At 47.3% G+C, this 17,935-nt stretch overlaps 1 protein-coding gene across 1 annotated transcript in view; it reads right to left on the bottom strand.

The window, feature by feature from the left end:
- Positions 1-17,935, bottom strand: part of LOC132817723 (protein Wnt-6-like) — a 107,997-nt gene that overhangs the window by 13,142 nt on the left and 76,920 nt on the right. The window contains exon 3 of the mRNA XM_060828263.1: positions 9,038-9,339. Within this exon, the coding sequence (XP_060684246.1) occupies positions 9,038-9,339 (302 nt within the window). The remainder of the gene's footprint in view (positions 1-9,037; positions 9,340-17,935) is intronic.

Genomic DNA, 17,935 nt, shown 5'->3' with positions numbered 1-17,935 from the left:
GAAAGTTTCATTTAACACCCGCCAACCCAACCCACATTCCCTCCCCTTCTCAAACCATTAAAAACAGCAACGTTTTTATTCAGCTTTGTGTTCATGGGATGTGGGTGTTGCTGCCTTAGTCACCCTTGAGAAAGCGTTGGTGAGCTGCCTTCGTGAACTGTTGCAGTCATTGGAGTGTAGGTAAGCCCACAACGCTGTTAGGGAAGCAATTCCAGGATTGTGGAACAGACACTGAAGGACTGGCGATATATTTCCAAGTCAGGATGGTGTGCGACTCAGAGGGATGCGAGCAGCAGGTGACATTCCAATGCAAGTGCTGTCCTTCCGAGTGCCAGAGCTCGCGGGTTTGAAAGTTGCAGCCACAAAGCTTTTACACACTTTATGAATGACCTTACTTTTAGAAAAGAAAGTGAACCTGCATTTACATGGCATCCCTTGCAACCACAAGATGTTCTAAAGCACTCAGGATTCAATTAACTACTGCTCAAATGTAGTCAATGTTGTAATAAGTAAACATTACAAATTTTGTCAGTGTTTTGGCTTTAAATAGAACGGTTCCAGCAATAGTATTCTACTTGAGGGGATATCCCAAATTTTCTCTAGCATAGGTTCCTGCCACATGGGCAACAATAACCCTTGAATCCTACTATTCAGCCATGCAGCTTGGTATCATGATTTCTCTTCTAGTTTGTTTAACAGCCATAATACAGAGGGGTTGTGCTTGACAGCACGTCACCACGGGAGCAGGACTCTATCAGTGCAAATCTAATGAACCTAGAGACCACCAGAAGCCAGGAGCCTGCATAAAGCAATGGGTCACGCCTCACAAATCCACTGGAATCCTCTGTTTGATTAAATTCCGCATCAAAGTGAGATGAAAAGGAGCTGAGAATTGAAGGCGAGATAATTCAGTGGAAGGAAAATGCATCCAGCAGCAGAATGGAGGTGGGGGAGCTGAGAATAAGGATTTGAATGAGATGTCAGGAAAACTCTGGGATTTTATGGCAGGGACAGGAGGATGTGTAACTGTACCAATGAATGTTCAGGGCACTCACAGGCCCTTCCATCCACACAGGTGAAGGGTTCAGCCAGAAATCCATGAGGTTAACTCTCAAATCTGGAACCTTTTCCTTTTTTTTAATAGATAATTATGTTGAAAGAAAACATTTGTACCTATCATCTTATCCATCGACCCATCCACTTAATTAGCCACCCATCCATCTACTTATCCTTTTTATCCATCCAACTATCTCCACATCAATCTATCCATCTATTTACACATGTCTAGCTATTGGTTAAGTTTTCCATGTCTATTTACTTATCATGACATGTCTGTGGTTAAGACAAGAATACAGGTAGGGGTAGGTAGATAATAGAAAGATAGACAGATAGAGAGAGAGAGAGAGAGAGAGATTGGAGAAACTGGGCCTGCAGAATTTCAAAGAATGAAAGGTGATCTCGTTGGCATCTACAAAGTACTTGAAAGGGACAGACAGAGTAGATGCAGGTTGGATGTCTCTTCTGTTGGGGGGCGTCTATAAAGAAGAGATTTCAAAACAAGGGGGGGAGTCGCTGGTGATGAGGAGGAATTTCTTCTCACACAGAATGGAGAATGTTTGCAATTGTCTATCTCAGAGAACTCACAATCATTGAGAAAGCTTAAGGTAGAGATTGTCACATTGCTAAATCTCAATGACATAATGGGATTGTATTGGAAAGGGTGCTGATCATGGCTTGATCCACCCCACGCCCCCATGATTGCACTGAATACTGGAGTAGGCTCAATGGGCTGAATGGTCTCTCATTGCTCCAATGTTCCTATAGGTTGTGAAATTGAGATAAACCTAAAAAAGAAAGACTTGCTTCACCTCTCAAGAGATGCCAAAGGGCTTTCCTGTCAATAAAGTATCTTTTCGAAGTATTGTCGAGATCATGATACGGTAGTCCAATTTGTGCTCAGCAAGATCGCAGAGACTGCAGTGCGATGATTACCAGATAGTCTATGTTTTAGCAATGTCAGTCAGGTTACCGGAGACACTGAACAAAATAAAGGAACTGTGGTTGCTGGAAACCAGATACAAAATCAGAAATTGCTGGGAAAACTCAGCAGGTCTGACAGCATCTGTGGAGAGAAAGCAGATTTCACGTTTCAGGTCCAGTCACTCTTCTTCAGAACTGATGGAAAAAGAACATGGAACATAGAACAAAACAGCGCAGTACACGCCCTTTGGCCCTCAATGTTGCGCCAACATGTGGAACTAATCTGAAGCCCATCAACCCTACACTATTCCATTTTCATCCATATGTTTATCCAATGACCATTTAAATGCCCTTAAAGTTGGTGAGTCTACTACTGTTGCAGGCAGTGCGTTCCATGCCTCTCCTACTCACTGCATAAAGAAACTACCTCTGACATCTGTCTGTATCAATCACCCCTCAATTTAAAGCTATGTGCCCTCATTCTAGCCATCATCATCTGAGGAAAAAGGCTCTCACTGTCCACACTGTCGAAACCTCTGATTTTCTTATACGTCTCTATTAAGTCACCTCTCATCCTTCTTCTCTCTAACGATTGGTATATTTGCTGGAGTTTGGCATATATGCTGAAGAGGCGTGGAGGGATAGAGGGGGAGGAGTAAACAATGGGTGGAGATGGAGCCCAGAGAGAGAGAAAAACAGTTATGAAGGAATGAATAAAGGTCAGCCTGGGGGAAAGAATAGCTGCTTATAGGAACCATTAGTGACTGACAATGGGTTATTTGTGGTGGAAGCCCATGGGATGATAAGGTTTGGTGTGTGGGGGTTGGGGTAAGGATCCGAGTGAAGATGCTCAGGCCCCAAATGTATTGAACCTTTACCTATTACTTTGCCCCATCTTCAGCACTCCTGTATCTTCAGTCAATGGACCCAACATGTTAACTCTGCTTTCTCTCCCAGTCCTGCTAAGGTTACTAGAGTCATTGCCCAACATTTCCTTGCAATGGCGCCCATGGGATCTTTTCTGTCCACCTGAGAGACTGGCCCTGAAAGACAGTCCCACTGACAGTGCTGTGCTCCCTCAGTAATGCACAGCAGTCACCTCCTGGGCTTTGTTCCCTAATCTCTGGAACAGAATCCTGAACCCACAAGCCCCTAACTAAGAGGTGAGAGTGTTTCCATTGAGCCAAAGTGGGTTCAGTTACTGAGAGGTTACGCAGGCGGCCAGGAACAGTGTGTGCCGAGATTTCAGGGATCAGAGGAAGAGTCATACCAAACCCGAAACATGAACTCTGTTTCTCTATCCCCAGATGCTGCCAGACCTGCTGAGTTTTTGCCAGCAATTTCTGTTTTTGTTCATAAAATTAACAAATCTGGAATGAGATCAGCATTTAGAGAATTTGCAACAGAAGTAAGGACAGATTAAGGACAGGATTGATGGGTATACAAATTGACAGAAATGATCAAACTATGTATGGGACATGATGGGGCTGCGGTAATGTCATTTGAGGAATGTGGTTGGTCAACATTGAATAATGTAGGTTTGATGTTAATGTTAGATTAATATCTTGGGTTTACCTTCAGGGCTTGGGGAATAAGTTCATATCACCGTAGTTTCAGTTGACTTGGAAGGTTTTGCTCCTGCAAAGTCTCTGTCCCTTCAGGCGATTAAATAATGAGTGGATTCTGTAACTGTGCAGGATCTATCAGAGCAATAGGGCTAGTACAACAAGCTGTCTCATCTGCATTTGGAGCCTGCTCCTGTGTTGCTAAAACTGAAGTCTATCCTGTGTTTGTTACAGAGCTGCATTAACAACCCACCTTTGCTCCCCCCACTGCCTGGACAAAATGGATGCTCCTTCAGATCATCCTACAAATCAACCTCAACATGTCGTCTGCTCTGAGTGAGGAATGAAAGGATTCAATAGGGTAGGGGTACAGGATGTTTCTACCACTGGCTGAGACCAGAACTGGAGACCATCAGGTAACACATTTAGAAGAAAGATTTTTCTTTCTTTATCCACAGATGAGGGGAACGCGGACCTTGCAGGGAGCAGTTGAGACAAGTAGCATGATATATTTAATAGGAAGCTCGCTAAACACATGATAGTGAAAGGAAAACTTGCAGGTTGAGTCAGTAGTTAGGAAGGCAAATGCAATGATGGCATTTATTTTGAGAAGACTTGAACATAAAAGCAGAGATGTACTTCTGATGCTCTATATGGCTCTGGTCAGGCCACATTTGGAGTATTGCGCACTGTTTTGGGCCCCACATTTCAGGATGGATGTGCTGGCCTCGGAGCATGTTCAGAGGAGGTTCATGAGAATGGCCCCAGGCATGAAAAACTTAACATGTGAGGATCATTTGTTGACTCTGGGTCTTTACTGTATGGAGTTTGCAAGGATGAGGTGGATTCTAATTGAAACTCACAAAATATGGAAGGGCCTGGACAGAGTGGTTGGTGAGAAGATGTTTCCACTGGTAGGAGAGACTAGGACCCGAGGGCACAGCCTTAGCGTAAAGGGAAGACCTTTTAGAATGGCGATAAGGAGAAACTTCTTCAGCCAGAGAGTGGTGAATTTGTGGAATTCACGTTTACAGAAGACTGTGGAGGCCAGGTCATTGCACATATTTAAGACAGAAAAAGATAGATTCTTGAGTATCAAGGGGATCAAGGGTTACGGGGAGAAAGCAGGCGAATGGGGTTGAGAAACGTATCAGCCATGATTGAATGGTGAGCAGACTGGATGGGCTGAATGGCCTAATTTCTGCTCCTATGTCTTATGGGTTTATAGTCTAACTATGGTGAGATAAATCGGGGTGGGAGGAAGCCTGTGTGCTGCATCAATACAACATGAACTAGCTGGGCAGAATGGCCTCTTTCTCTGCTCTAAATAATTTGAAAGACTTTGTGATCTGTTCTCCAACACCATGAGGGTGAAGTGTTCAGATGTCCCCTAACAATAAGCCTGCCCAACATGTAATTAATATAATCAGGACAGGACTTACACACTTCATGGTAAGGTCCTGGGGAGAGTTGCTGAACAAGGAGACCTTGGAGTGCAGATTCATAGCTCCTTGAAAGTGCAGTCCCAGATAGATAGTGTAGTGAAGAAGGTGTTTGGTATGCTTGGCTTTATTGGTCAGTGCATTGAGTATATGAATTGGGATGTCATGTTGCAGCTATACAGGACACGGGTTAGGCCAATTTTGGAATAATGCATGCGATCCTGGTCTCCCTGCAATAGGAAGGATGTTGTGAAATGTGAAATGGTTCAGAAAAGTTTTACAAGGATGTTGCCAAGGTTGGAGGATTTGAGCTATAAGAAGATGCTGAATAGACTGGGGCTATTTCACCTGGACCATTGTAAGTTGAGGGGTGACTTTATAGAGGTTTATAAAGTCATATGAAGAGCATAGATAGGGTAAATAGCCAAAATCTTTTCCTCCGGGTGGGGTGTCCAAAATTAGAGGGCATGGGTTTAGGGTGAGGGGAAAGTTTTAAAAGGGACCTAAGAGGCAACTTTTTCACGCAGAGGGTGTTGTGTGTATGAGCTGCTAGAGGAAGTGGTGGAGGCTAGTACAATTACAACATTTAAAAAGCATCTGGATGTGTATATGAATAGGAAAGGTTTAGAGGGATATGGGCCAAACGCTGGCAAATGGGACTAGATAATTTAGGATATCTGGTTGGCATGGATGAGTTGGACTAAAGGGTCTGTTTCCATCCTGTACATCTCTATGGCTCTATGTGCAGGTTAGGTGGATTGGCCATGGGAAATGTAAGGTTACAGGGTTTGGGTGGGATGGGCTTCAGAGGACCAGTGTGGACTTGATGGGCTGAATGGTCTGCTTCCACACAGTAGGGACTCTATCTTCAACTGCTGTTTTGGAGAGATACTTGCACAGTCGGGGACTGGACCACTGGCTGCCTCTTCCCTTACCAATTATGTGATGGACTGAATTTTAGGCTGAGGTGTGAGGTTCCTGACTTGCTGTTGACGTGACAGTTGGTGATGAGCCACCCTTGTCTGGCCAGATTACCCAGCATCTATTTAACGCTGCATGAGTTTCCAAATGACATGTGGTGGGTCTTCCATCTCATCGGAAAAGAGATTCCATCTCCAAGCACTGCTGACCAATCAGAGGGACGGCAGCTCTCTTGGGCTCAGCAGTGCCACTGGGAGCTGTGGTTGCTGTTGGAACTTTGGGCGGTCCTGATGCGGAAGACAATGATGGAGCCAGACTGGAAGGCTAATCACAGGCCTCGCTTGGTCTAGGGAAGGCAGGCATTGGGGATCAGCAGCATGAAGGTAGAAGGTAAGCCATGGGTGGGCAGAATTACCGAGGGCAGAGGCACAGAGTAAAGTATAAAGGAGGCACCTCCTCATCTCGCCATCAGTCTGTCTCGTCTGGACACTTGCGGTTAGCTGCCCACTTTCTGTGTAAAATCTTGGGCAAGGGAATGTAGTTGGCAGCCATGACACTGCCAATGTATCAACGTTAATCTAAGCATCATGTCTTGACATCCAGTGGCTTTACCCTCACCGAATGCCGCACTCTGAACATCCTGGGGGTGAACCTTGATTGGAAGCTGAACTGGACTTACCATTTGAATGGCTATGAGAGTAGGTCAGAGGTTAGGAATACCTGGCAAGTAACTCACCTCCTGACTCCCAAAGCCTGTCCATCATCAACAAAGCACAAGTCCGGAGTGTGATAAAATACTGCCCACTTGTCTGGTCCAATAACTCTCAAGACTTGGACACCATCTAGGATGGGGCATAAGTGCAAAATACGGTGGCTGCAGGACCTGATGGACCACCTCCCAGACAAGACACAAGATTCTGTCCACACATATCGCTGGGCACTTTGACTCAACTTGATCCACATAAACGTTGGCACTCGGTGAGGTGGAGTAAACTGCAGTAGGAGGTGACATTTACTGCTTTATTAGTCTGCCTCAATGGAACACCATCTAGAAGGATGACTAGAGGAAAGGAAATGGGTAAGGGGAATGGGGATGTGTTTTGTGGGATGATGCTGACTGTTGTGGGTGATGAGGGTGGAGGTGCACAGTGGAGCGGGTGATGGGTGGTGGGTATAGGGGGGAGGTGTACAGTGGAGTGAGTGATGTGTGGTCGGTGTGGGGGGGAGGTGTACAGTGGAGTGGGTGATGTGTGGTGGGTGTAGGGAGGAGGTGTACAGTGGAGTGGGTGATGGCCTGACAATGTTCCTATGTGTAGGTAGAGCAAGCAATTAGAAACGACAATGGCAGGCGGGCCTTTAATGCAAGTTGGGTTTTCTCTCAATTTATAGCCATTCAAATAATGTGATCTAGAGACATGAGTTCCCATCCTAGCATAGCAGCATGGGTGTCTCAGTGGTTAGTACTGCTGCCTTACAGTGCCAGGGACCCGGGTTTGATTCCAGCCTTGGGCAACTGTCTGCCTGGAACTTGCACGTTTTTCCCGTGCCTTCCCGGGTTCCCTCTGGTTTCTCCCTCAGTCCAAAGATGTGTAAGCTAAGTGGATTGGACATGCCCAATTGTCTGTGATGTGCAGGTTAGGTTTAGGTGGGTTAGCCATGGGAAATGCAGAGTTAGAGGGTAAGGTTGGGGGGCGGGGGGGAGGTGGTGAGGGTCAGCGTGGACTCGAATGGCCTGCATCTACACTGTAGGGATTCTATGAATAGCATCTGAAGTTACTCTCAGTAACAGTGATTACGAAACTACCATCAGTTACCATTGAAACCCCTTTGGTTCCCTTACGTTGTTCAGTGAAGGAAATCTGGCCAACTACTCCTTGGGCAACCTCAAGGCTGTGCATGCATTTCCTCCACCTCTGGAGGTGTGTTGTGGTTAAATCATCCACACCCCACTTGGGGTTTTGCACATCACTTTCCGCTGTTTGTGCTTGGCTGCCACCTGTAGCCTGCTACACAAAGACATGATCAAGGAAGAACAGAAGGCCACTCGGCCCATTGGGCCTACTCCACCATCCAGTAAAGGTCACGGTTGATCTGACTTCAAACTCAACTCGACATTCCTGCGTATCCCCCGATGACCTTCCATCACCCTTGCTCATCAAGAATCTATCAGAGGTGGTTGGTGCCTTCACGCATGTGACCAATGTGTGACACCAGCCCCACAGCAATATGACTGACTCTCGGCTGCCCTCTAAAATGCCACCCAGGTCGAGGACAATTAGGAATGGCCACCAAATGCCTATGATGCCATCCACCCTTGTCCTTGAAGCTCATTTCCTCACAAGATGGCGAAAACTGACCCTTTGAGAATGTTTAAGAGAGAAGTGGATGGATCTTTGGTTAGCAAGAGGATGAAAGAGTCATAGAATCATATAGCCCTTCGGCCCATTTCATACATGTCGACCATACTCCTAAACTGAGCTAGTCCCACTTGCCTGCACTTGGCCCATATCCCTCTAAATCTTTCCTATCCATACACCTGTCTAAATGTCTTTTCGGTGTTGTAAATGTACCAGCCTCCACCACTTTCTCTGGCAGCTCATTCCATACACGCACCACCCTCTGCGTGAAACTATTGCCCCTTAGGTCCCTTTTATATCTTTCCCCTCTCACCCCAACTGCACCCTCTAGTTCTGGGCTCCCCAACCCTGGGAAAAGACGTTGTCTATTTATGCTACCCATGCCCCTCATGATTTTATAAATGTCTATAAGGTCACCCCTCAGCCTCCAACGCTCCAGGGAAAACAGCCCCAGCCTCTTTATATTGGAAGATCCAGAAGATGGGTTACATGTGAAACATTGACTTCTCCATTTCCTGATGCTGCCTGGCTTGCTGAGTCCCTCCATCCTCCCGCCCGTCTACTTCTTTATGTTGGAGATTTACAGGAATGCGGAGTTGAGATTACAATCAGGTCAGCCATGGTCTCATTGAGCTGGCCCACAGGGCTGAATGGCCTACTCCTGCTCCTCATAGAGACGTCTCACTCAACTTTACAAAGACCAGTATTGTGCCCCATGTGCTTAGCAACGCCAGCCAGCCTGACCGAAAAGGGAGCGACAAGAATGACTCACCAGCCTTCCAGCCTCGTTGTTGTGCAGGTCCACCAGCGTCCTTATGTCGCTCTTGCCCTTCTTCCGCCTGGCATCCATGAACTGCTTGGACTTCTCGTAGCCGAAGTCCACGTCATCGCCGCAGCCTCCCCACTCCCAGGCGGTGCCCTCCATCCTGGTGCCCGCGCCCGGCAGCGGAGGAGAGTGGTTGCGGGACCTGTCACAGCCGCACTGTAGCAGCTCGCCCATGCTACAGGCCTGGGTCACGGTGTGTGTCACACCCGCCGAGGTGATGGCGTAGACAAAGGCCGTCTCCCGGATGTCTGCGTGTGCCGAGGGATGGTGGCAGTGGGGAAGGTGGGAGATGGCAAAGATGATGCAGGGTTACTGAATGATACAACAATTTTCATTGGAATACCCACCACCCACCCCACTCCCTCCCATCCATCCTAATAGAATCAATTGGGGTGGCATTGTTGCTCAGTGATTAGCATTGCTGCCTAACAGTGCCAAGGATCCAGGTTCAATTCTAGCCTCGAGCAATTGTCCGTGTGGAGTTTGCACATTCTCCCAGTGTCTGCGTGGGTTTCCTCCGGGTGCTCTGGTTTCCTCCCACAGTACAAAAACATGCAGATTAGGTGAATTGGCCATACTATATTGCCCATTGTGTTAGGTGCGTTAGTGAGAGGGAAAGGGTCTGGGTGGGTTACTTTTCAGAGGGTCATTGAGGAATTGTTGGGCCAAATGGCCTGATTCCACACAGTAGGGAATCTAATCCCACTGTACTTCCCAGAAACGTGGTCACATAGAACTCTCAGGGATCAAAGGAACTGAATCAGAAATTGCTGGTGCACTCAGCAGGCCGGGCAGCATTTGTGGAGAGAGAGAGCAGAGTCAATGTTTCAGGCCCAGTCACCCTTCTTCAGAACTCCGGCGTTGGCAGTTCTTTTGTGGTTTGGTGCAGGGATCAATATTGGGAAGTGTGGGAACAGGCTATTGAATTGGATGATCAGCCATGTTAATATTGGATGGTGGACCAGTCTCGAAGGGGTGATAAAGGATTTTCCTGCTTCTCGGCTGTTGCCTGACCTGCTGTACGTTTCCAGCACCACTCTAATCTAGACTCTGATCTCTAGCATTTGCAGTCCTTACTTTTGCCTTGAAGGGGTGAATGGCCTACTCCCACTCCTGTTTTCGAATCAACATCTCCATGGATGTTATCACATACCTCTGGAACAGGTAGGACTTGAACTCTGGCTCAGAGAGGGGGACACTACCACTGCATCATGCAATCCTGTGCTCCTGTTTTCTAGGTTCCAGTGTTTAAGTTGGCTCATTAGTTTACAGGCACAATAAGTTGGTGTGAGTTGGCAAATAAAATACAAGAGGTCTTGGGTTCAAATTCTGTATGGGCCTTTGTTTTACTGTTCAGATGGGCTATCAATTATATAGAAAGGTGCAATAGATAGATTTTTAATGAGTGAGGGAGTCATGGGTTATGGGGAAAAGACAAGAAAGTGGAGTTGAGGATTATCAGATCAGCTTCAATCTCACTTAATGATGCAGCAGATTCGATGGGCCAAATGGCCTACTCCTGCTCCTATGTCTATAACCTCATAATGAAATATTGGGACTGTTGACCCATCACCAGACAAAGGTGACCTGCTCATGTCCCTCTATGTTTTTGGGTCAGCTTGCAGAGCACAAATTGATTGCTTTGTTTTCCTCCTTACAGGGACAACCAGACTATAAATGTTTTTCATTGCTTGTGGGATACTTTGCTACATTTATTGCCTGTCCCTAATTACCCAGGAGGAGATAGCGGTGAGTTGCCTTCTTAGACACCTGCAGTCCATTTGGTGCTCAGACATCAACAGTACTATTATGGGAGAGAGTTCCCGGATTTTGACCCACCGACAGTGAAGGAGTCTTTGAATTGAATTAGAATCCCTACAGTGTGGAAACAGGCCCTTCAGTCTAACAAGTCCACACCAACCCTCTGACAAGCAACCTAACCAGACCCATTCCCTTGCCCGATTACTCTACATTTTACTGCTGACTAATGCATCTAACATACACATCCCTGAACACTACGGGCAATTTAGCATGACCAATTCACCTAACCTGCACACCTTTGAATTGTGGTAGGAGACCGGAGCACCCACAGGAAACCCACACAGACATGAGGAGAATGTGCAAACTCCACACAGACAGTTACCTGAGGCTGGAATCGAACCCGGGTCCCTGGTCCTGTGAGGCAGCAGTGCCAACCACTAATGGTGATATATTTCCCAAGTGAGTGGCTTGGAGGGGAACTTACAGGGGGTGGTGTTCCCAGTTGTCTGTTGCCCCATGTCCTTCTAGATGGGAGAGGTCATGGATTTGGAATGTTCTGTTTAAGGAACTTTGGTGAATTTCTGCAATGTGCTTTGTAAATCGTACATGTGTCAGTGGTGGTGGCTGCTTGTGGATGTGGTGCCACTGAGGCGGGGGCTGCTTTATCCTGGATGGTGTCAAGCTTCTTGAGTGTTGTTGGAGCTGCACCCATCCAGGTAAATGGAGAGAATTTCATCATACTCCTGACTTGTGTCATGTAGATGGCGGTCAGGCTTTAGGGAGCCAGTTACTCACTGCAGTATGAAAATGTGTTGCTGGTCAAAGCACAGCAGGTTAGGCACCATCCAAGGAATAGGAAATTCGACGTTTCGGGCATAAGCCCTTCATCAGGAACCTTGATTCCTGATGAAGGGCTTATGCCCGAAACGTCGAATTTCCTATTCCTTGGATGCTGCCTAACCTGCTGTGCTTTAACCAGCAACACATTTTCAGCTGTGATCTCCAGCATCTGCAGACCTCATTTTTTACTCACTGCAGTATTCCCAGTTTCAATATTGTAGCTGCAATATTGATATGGCTCATGGTCAATGCTGATAAGGGGGAACGAAGGTTTCTTGCTTCATCCTTAGCTCCTCAATAACAACACTCTGGCAGCTCCAGTCATTACAACAACAGCTTGCATTGTGCAATACCTTAACAGAATTAATCTCAAAGCGTGGGAGGTTAGGATGGTGACCTGAAAGATTTGTCAAAGGGGCAGGATTTAAGAAACGTCTTCGTGGTTGAGAAGACATGAAGAAATTTTGGGGAAGAGAATTGTGAGCGTGGGGGCCAGGCAGCCAATAACAGTGCTGTGATGGACACCAGAAATGCTCAAGAAGTCAGAACTGCAGGAATGCAGAGTTCCCGCTGGATCACAGGAGGTAGGAGTAGGAAGAGGCAGGTCATGGCTTGATTGCAACACAAGCATGAAAATTTAGTTGCTTTGCGACTGTTGGAGGTGTGATTGAAGACGCGAGCAGTTCCATTACAGAATATGAGGAGGAAGTGAGGTCTGCAGATGCTGGAGATCAGAGCTGAAAATGTGTTGCTGGAAAAGTGCAGCAGGTCAGGCAGCATCCAAGGAGCAGGAGATTCGATGTTTCGGGCATAAGCCCTTCTTCAGGAATGGCTTATGCCCGAAGAAGGGCTTATGCCCGAAACATCGAATCTCCAGCTCCTTGGATGCTGCCTGACCTGCTGCGCTTTTCCAGCAACACATTTTCATTACAGAATATGCACCAGACAATGCAGAGAAAGTATTTTTTTTACAGTATTGATCCCACCAATGGAGCTGGAAACTATGCAGTTTACATCCCAAGGTCATGGGCTCAGGGCAGATGATGATATTGTGTCAATGTCATTGAACCAGTAATCCAGAGGCCCACGTTAATGTTCTAGGAACATGATTTCATGTTGAAGGGATTCATATTCAATGCAATGTTAATCTCTGTCACAAAAGTAATCCCTGAAAGCATCCTTGACAGTTCCAAAAAAATCCCATCTGATTCACTAACCACCGACACACAGAGAAATCTGCCATCCTCAGCTGGTCTGTCCAACATGTAACTCGATGGTCTAGTGGTATCATTACTAGACTATTAACCCAGAAACTCAGCTAATGTTCTGGGGACCTGGATTGAAAGCCCCCAATGGCAGATGGTAGAATTTAAATTCAATGAAAAAAAGCTGGAATTGAGAGTCGAAGGATAACTATGAATCATAGGATCCCTACAGTGTGGAAACAGGTCATTTGGCCCAATAAGTCCACACTGACCGTCTGACCACTCAGACCCATTACCCTACCCTATTACTCGATATTTACCCCTGACTAATGCACCTAACCTACACATTCCTGAACACTACGGGCAATTTAGCATGGCCAATTCATCTAATCTGCACATCTTTGGACTGTGGGAAGCACCCAGAGGAAACCCACACAGCCAGGGGTAGAATGTGCAAACTCCACACAGACAGTCGCCCGAGGCTGGAATTGAACCTGGGTCCCTATGAGGCATCAGTACTAACCTCTGAGCCAGCATGCCGTCATTGTCGATTTTCAGGAAAAGCCCATCTGTTTCAGGGAAGGAAATCTGTCATCCTTACTCGGGCTGGCCTACATGTGACTCCAGACCCATAGCAATGTGGTAGACTCTGGGCAATTAGGGATGGGCAATGAATCCTAGCCTAGCCAGAGATGCCCACATCTCTTGAGTTATTAAAAACAAAACTCCTCACCTCCAGCAACTTAAGTGTTCTCAAGGGCAATTGGGGACAGGTAATCACTTGCTTGCAACATCCACATCCCATGAGTAAATGAAAACAAAAGCTAGAGGAGGCAATAATTTGAGGCAACAACTGTGTGAGACTATGTCCCCCCCCCCGGGGAAAAGGAATGCACCCGACACAGAGCACAGGGATATTGACCTTGCTGTTTTTTAAGCTCTACCACAGTTTCCTCTGTTTTAATGGCCTCTCGGCATCCAGGCCCACAGTCCAACATCGTTTCTCTCTTCATACTGTGAGAAACAAAGTTCACTCACTTCAATAATTTCAGTCCGAGACAAGATCTGAAGCAATCAGTATGTTTATTATACGAATGCAAGCGTGGTGCCTAAAATAGAGTTTAGCAAGTACATATCTTATATAGGATTCACTCCTCCCAACCCGGTGCCCATTACTATTGTTTATCTCCTGCCTTATCTGGCCTTGTGCATAACAAAGTACAAGTTTTACTCGGCCATTTCACCTGCTGTGGTCCATTGTTAGGTATATCCTCCTTCACTGCCATCTATTTCCCTTACTTGTGACATATTCTCCCATTCCTCAACCATACTGAACCTTATGACCTTTTAATTGGGGTTTGTTTTTTGTTTTGACAGATGCTTATAACTACTGTTTGTACAAGCATATCTGGCTTAACCTACATCCTCACAGCACCTTATCCTGACCTGGTCTGGCTGATCTTTGACTCCCAAACCTACAGCCACTGTAGGCCATTCAGCCCTTCGAGCCTGCTCCACCACTCAACACAATGTCATCCAACTTGGTCCCCTGCTGCTGTTTTCCCTCCATTGTTAAAAATCACACAACCCAAGGTTATCGTCCAACAGCTTTATTTGGAAGCACTCGCTTTCGGAGCGCTGCTCCTTCATCAGATGGTTGTCCACAGCGGTGGTTGGATGATAACCTGGTGTTGCGTGATTTTTAACTTTGTCCGCTCCAGTCAACACCAGCTCCTCCACATCCTTCTCTCCATTGCGCATTGTTTTCGGTTTAGGGATGGAAAATAAATAATGGCCTTGCCAGAAACAGGCATGTCCCATGAAAAAGATACTTGATAAAAATGATTGCAGTCAAATCTCCTCTGTCCAGCTACTATCTTTCCTTGCAGTTGTATCTTTGCTTTTCTGGGCACCAGAATTATTTCTAGACTCCATGAGCGATCTGCTATGGTTACCATTGCAAGGGATGAAATCCCCTCCTTCAGTTTGCAAGAATAGGCAGCCAGGTTGGGTTGGAGGTGAATACCTTTATTGGAACATGCAAATACTGCAGTTGACCCCTCCCCCCTGCTCTCAGGAGCTGGTTGTCTTCTGGTACTGCCTGAGACTTCATCCCTCTCATTGTGCCCCAGGCTCACTCCAGCCTGGCTGACCTGACCTTGACTTGAACCCTTAGATCCAGACAGTGTGTTGGCCCGAGACAGTGTGCACCCTAGGAAGTAGAGAATGTCCTTCTCTCTCTCTCTCCATTTACATAAATGCTGAGCTGAGCAAATAATCTGAAATATCAACATTTCTGCCCCTCCACTACAGAGCAATGGACTGTGTTAGAATAATCTTTGACCCCTGAAGCAAAATGCCCAGAGTCTGTACTTAACCTGTGATGGGCCAGGGAGGGGACGGACAACAGCCATCTCCAATTCCAAAGCACATTCCTGGGTCCTTTAGCCTCACTGGGGCACTGATTGGAAGCTGTTTTACCCAGGCCTGCAGATAAAAGCCTATACCACAAGTAAGCGGATTGCGATATCTAGCCCCCTTTTGTAATCAGAGCCCAGTAACAGGCAGGAATGGGAACTGAGCAGGTATAAACTTGCTTCCAGTCCTAAACGTGCATTTTTCAAGATGTGAAAAAAATGGATGGGTCAAGGGTCGGTGAGCAGGATATGCCAATTCCTCCTGAACGGGACTTGTAAAGATAGCCTCTGGTGCATCGATGCCATTAACTCGAGTATATTGATAAGGCGACTTAAATACAGTGGAACGCTTTTAAGTAGCACCTGGGAGCGCGGTGTGAGTGAGTGATTAGTTGACTGGAGCCAGACTGTCTGTAATTTGAACGCTGCGACATTCCCCCAGCTCCCCCCGTTCCACTATCCCCACACCCACCACACATCACCCTCTCCACTGTACACCTCCACCCATACACCCACCACGCATCACCCTCTCCACTGTACACCTCCACCCATACACCAACCACACATCACCCACTCCACTGTACACCTCCCCCCTACACCGACCACACATCACCCTCTTCACTGTACACCTCCTCCCTACACCCACCACGCATCACCCTCTCCACTGTACACCTCCTCCCTACACCCACCACACATCACCCACTCCACTGTACACCTCCCCCTACACCCACCACACATCACCCACTCCACTATACACCTCCCCCCCTACACCCACCACACATCACCCTCTCCACTGTACACCTCCTCCCTACACCCACCACACATCACCCTCTTCACTGTACACCTCCACCCCTACACCCACCACGCATCACCCTCTCCACTGTACACCTCCTCCCTACACCCACCACACATCACCCACTCCACTGTACAGCTCCCCCCTACACCCACCACACATCACCCACTCCACTGTACACCTCCCCCCCTACACCCACCACACATCACCCTCTCCACTGTACACCTCCTCCCTACACCCACCACACATCACCCGCTCCACTGTACACCTCCCCCCTACACCCACCACCCATCACCCACTCCACTGTGCACCTCCACCCTCATCACCCGCAACAGTCAGCATCATCCCACAAAACACATCCCCATTCCCCTTATCCATTTCCTTTCCTCTAGTCATCCTTCTAGATGGTGTTCCATTGAGGCAGACTAATAAAGCAGTAAATGTCACCTCCTACTGCAATTTACTCCACCTCACCGAGTGCCAACGTTTATGTGGATCAAGTTGAGTCAAAGTGCCCAGCGATATGTGTGGACAGAATCTTGTGTCTTGTCTGGGAGGTGGTCCATCAGGTCCTGCAGCCACCGTATTTTGCACTTATGCCCCATCCTAGATGGTGTCCAAGTCTTGAGAGTTATTGGACCAGACAAGTGGGCAGTATTTTATCACACTCCGGACTTGTGCTTTGTTGATGATGGACAGGCTTTGGGAGTCAGGAGGTGAGTTACTTGCCAGGTATTCCTAACCTCTGACCTACACTCATAGCCATTCAAATGGTAAGTCCAGTTCAGCTTCCAATCAAGGTTCACCCCCAGGATGTTCAGAGTGCGGCATTCGGTGAGGGTAAAGCCACTGGATGTCAAGACATGATGCTTAGATTAACGTTGATACATTGGCAGTGTCATGGCTGCCAACTACATTCCCTTGCCCAAGATTTTACACAGAAAGTGGGCAGCTAACCGCAAGTGTCCAGACGAGACAGACTGATGGCGAGATGAGGAGGTGCCTCCTTTATACTTTACTCTGTGCCTCTGCCCTCGGTAATTCTGCCCACCCATGGCTTACCTTCTACCTTCATGCTGCTGATCCCCAATGCCTGCCTTCCCTAGACCAAGCGAGGCCTGTGATTAGCCTTCCAGTCTGGCTCCATCATTGTCTTCCGCATCAGGACCGCCCAAAGTTCCAACAGCAACCACAGCTCCCAGTGGCACTGCTGAGCCCAAGAGAGCTGCCGTCCCTCTGATTGGTCAGCAGTGCTTGGAGATGGAATCTCTTTTCCGATGAGATGGAAGACCCACCACATGTCATTTGGAAACTCATACAGCGTTAAATAGACGCTAGGCAATCTGGCCAAACAAGGGTGGCTCATCACCAACTGTCATGTCAACAGCAAGTCAGGAACCTCAAACCTCAGCCTAAAATTCAGTCCATCACATAATTGGTAAGGGAAGAGGCAGCCAGTGGTCCTGTCCCCCACTGTGCAAGTATCTCTCCAAAACAGCAGTTGAAGATAGAGTCCCTACTGTGTGGAAGCAGACCATTCAGCCCATCAAGTCCACACTGGTCCTCTGAAGCCCATCCCACCCAAACCCTGTAACCTTACATTTCCCATGGCCAATCCACCTAACCTGCACATAGAGCCATAGAGATGTACAGGATGGAAACAGACCCTTTAGTCCAACTCATCCATGCCAACCAGATATCCTAAATTATCTAGTCCCATTTGCCAGCATTTGGCCCATATCCCTCTAAACCTTTCCTATTCATATACACATCCAGATGCCTTTTAAATGTTGTAATTGTACCAGCCTCCACCACTTCCTCTGGCAGC

The sequence above is a fragment of the Hemiscyllium ocellatum genome, chromosome 7 (assembly GCF_020745735.1).
Source record: "Hemiscyllium ocellatum isolate sHemOce1 chromosome 7, sHemOce1.pat.X.cur, whole genome shotgun sequence".
Classification (NCBI taxonomy): domain Eukaryota; kingdom Metazoa; phylum Chordata; class Chondrichthyes; order Orectolobiformes; family Hemiscylliidae; genus Hemiscyllium; species Hemiscyllium ocellatum.
Note: the sequence above shows the minus strand (reverse complement) of the source record. Positions and strands in the feature narration are given on the sequence as shown.